The sequence below is a fragment of the Phaethon lepturus genome, unplaced genomic scaffold (assembly GCF_000687285.1).
Source record: "Phaethon lepturus isolate BGI_N335 unplaced genomic scaffold, ASM68728v1 scaffold16035, whole genome shotgun sequence".
Classification (NCBI taxonomy): Eukaryota; Metazoa; Chordata; class Aves; order Phaethontiformes; family Phaethontidae; genus Phaethon; species Phaethon lepturus.
In genome coordinates, this window is record NW_010541331.1 from 26,166 (window position 1) to 27,750 (window position 1,585).

Below are 1,585 nucleotides of genomic sequence, written 5' to 3' on the forward strand. Positions count from 1 at the left end.
TTCCAGTGACCACACGCGAAGAAACAGCAGCTCTATCTCCTAAAAGTACTTGAGTAGCTACGTGGCTTGGTAGGAATGCCTAACCCCAAATGGCTTTCATAGGTTAGCAGGGCAAAATAAGACTTGCTGTTAGCCTAATTTGGGATATCGGAGGGCCAAGAACTGAAATAGCTGTGTTCTCATTTCTCTGCTACTCTGAAGTAGCCACTGCTTAGCTATCTAGGCTAGCCAGCGAGTCCTGCAGTGAAAACCAGTCCTGGCACACTCTGTTTTCATTTTTGCCAACCGTAAGGAGCAGTGCTTCTCCAGCTACGTGGCACTGGTCTCTGATGTTGTTGCAAAGAAGCCTCTGAGGGGGTCAAGCCCTGTTCAGGACTCTGTAGACCCACGGTGCGGCTGCTGACCGTGCCAGCGAGCTGGGGCTATAAAAGTGGTGTCACGCCAAAGGTGTGAGCCTGCGTTGTACCTGGTTTGTCACAGAAAGCAGAGCACTGGTCAGTTTTCAGCATGAGTGCAGTATCTTTTAGCCGCAGCTGGACTGCCTAAGCTGAGAAAGATCATATTTCTCTGTGTAGCAAACTCAGCAAAGTTGGTTGCTGAGTGAGAGTTGAAGAAGTCATAAAAGTCCTGTCAATTTATTGTGCTCTTGCTAACAAGCGAGTGGTACAACAGCCTTATGTTATGCTAGATGTATGAGACTCATCTTTATCTGCAGCTTGCAGTACCCCGTGTTAGGTCTGAAATCTGTGTTCTTTAGGTGGCAACAACTTCTCAAATTCCATCCCAGAGATACTCTGGCAAAATATGTAGGGCTGAGCATCCTACCAAAAAAACCACTAGTTCATCTTGTCTCCTGTTGCTTATCTCCAGCTGAAGAAATAAAAGTCTTTGGAAGAAGCGGAAAATGGGACTGGTAGACCTGACCAGGGGAAACAGCTCCTGACTCCAACCGTGGCATCAGGGGCTGTGGGAGCTGTGGCATCCCCGTGCCTCCTTAATCCAACTGAGATATTGGAGGAGGAGGGAGAAGCACCAACTTCCTCGGGACTCGCTAGCTGCTGTCTTGCAGATGCTGCCATGCTGTAGCCGGCAATTCGGAAGCTGTCTTGTCACCTCTGAGTGCCTGCACCTGGGAGCAGTTTGGATTTTGCTTATTTTTAAATACAGGCTGCTCTGGGACTGGTGCTGGGGGCTAGAGCAGAGAATTTCTGCTGAGAGTAGGCTGTTAACCAAACTGTAGGAGTAAAGGGTGAAGAAAGCTTTTCATGTGAGAGCCCCAAAAAATGATTGTGGCCTGGGGAACTGTGGTGGAGCCTGAGGTTTTGAGTCATGGCAATTTGGTGGCTGCTGAAGATAAAGGCCAGGCCTAGGAGGGACAAGCTCAACATAGGGCATGCTGCAGCCTGGTATTGTTGAGGAAAGTGCTGGGTACGGGTCTGGCTAGAGCAATGCTAACTCTGTCTGTGGCTCTGTTTCAGCTGCTTTCTTCCAAGACTGCATATCTGAACAGGACCTGGATGAAATGAACATTGAAATCATTCGAAACACGCTGTATAAGGTAAATCACTCTCTGGGAAGGGAAAGA

General features: G+C 48.6%; 1 protein-coding gene across 1 annotated transcript in view; it reads left to right on the forward strand.

Annotated features, from left to right (window-relative positions):
• Positions 1–1,585, forward strand: part of ATP6V0D1 (ATPase, H+ transporting, lysosomal 38kDa, V0 subunit d1) — a gene marked incomplete at its 5' end in the record, with an annotated part of 24,335 nt that overhangs the window by 16,331 nt on the left and 6,419 nt on the right. The window contains one exon of the mRNA XM_010287702.1: positions 1,479–1,558. Coding sequence (XP_010286004.1) covers positions 1,479–1,558 — 80 coding nt within the window. The remainder of the gene's footprint in view (positions 1–1,478; positions 1,559–1,585) is intronic.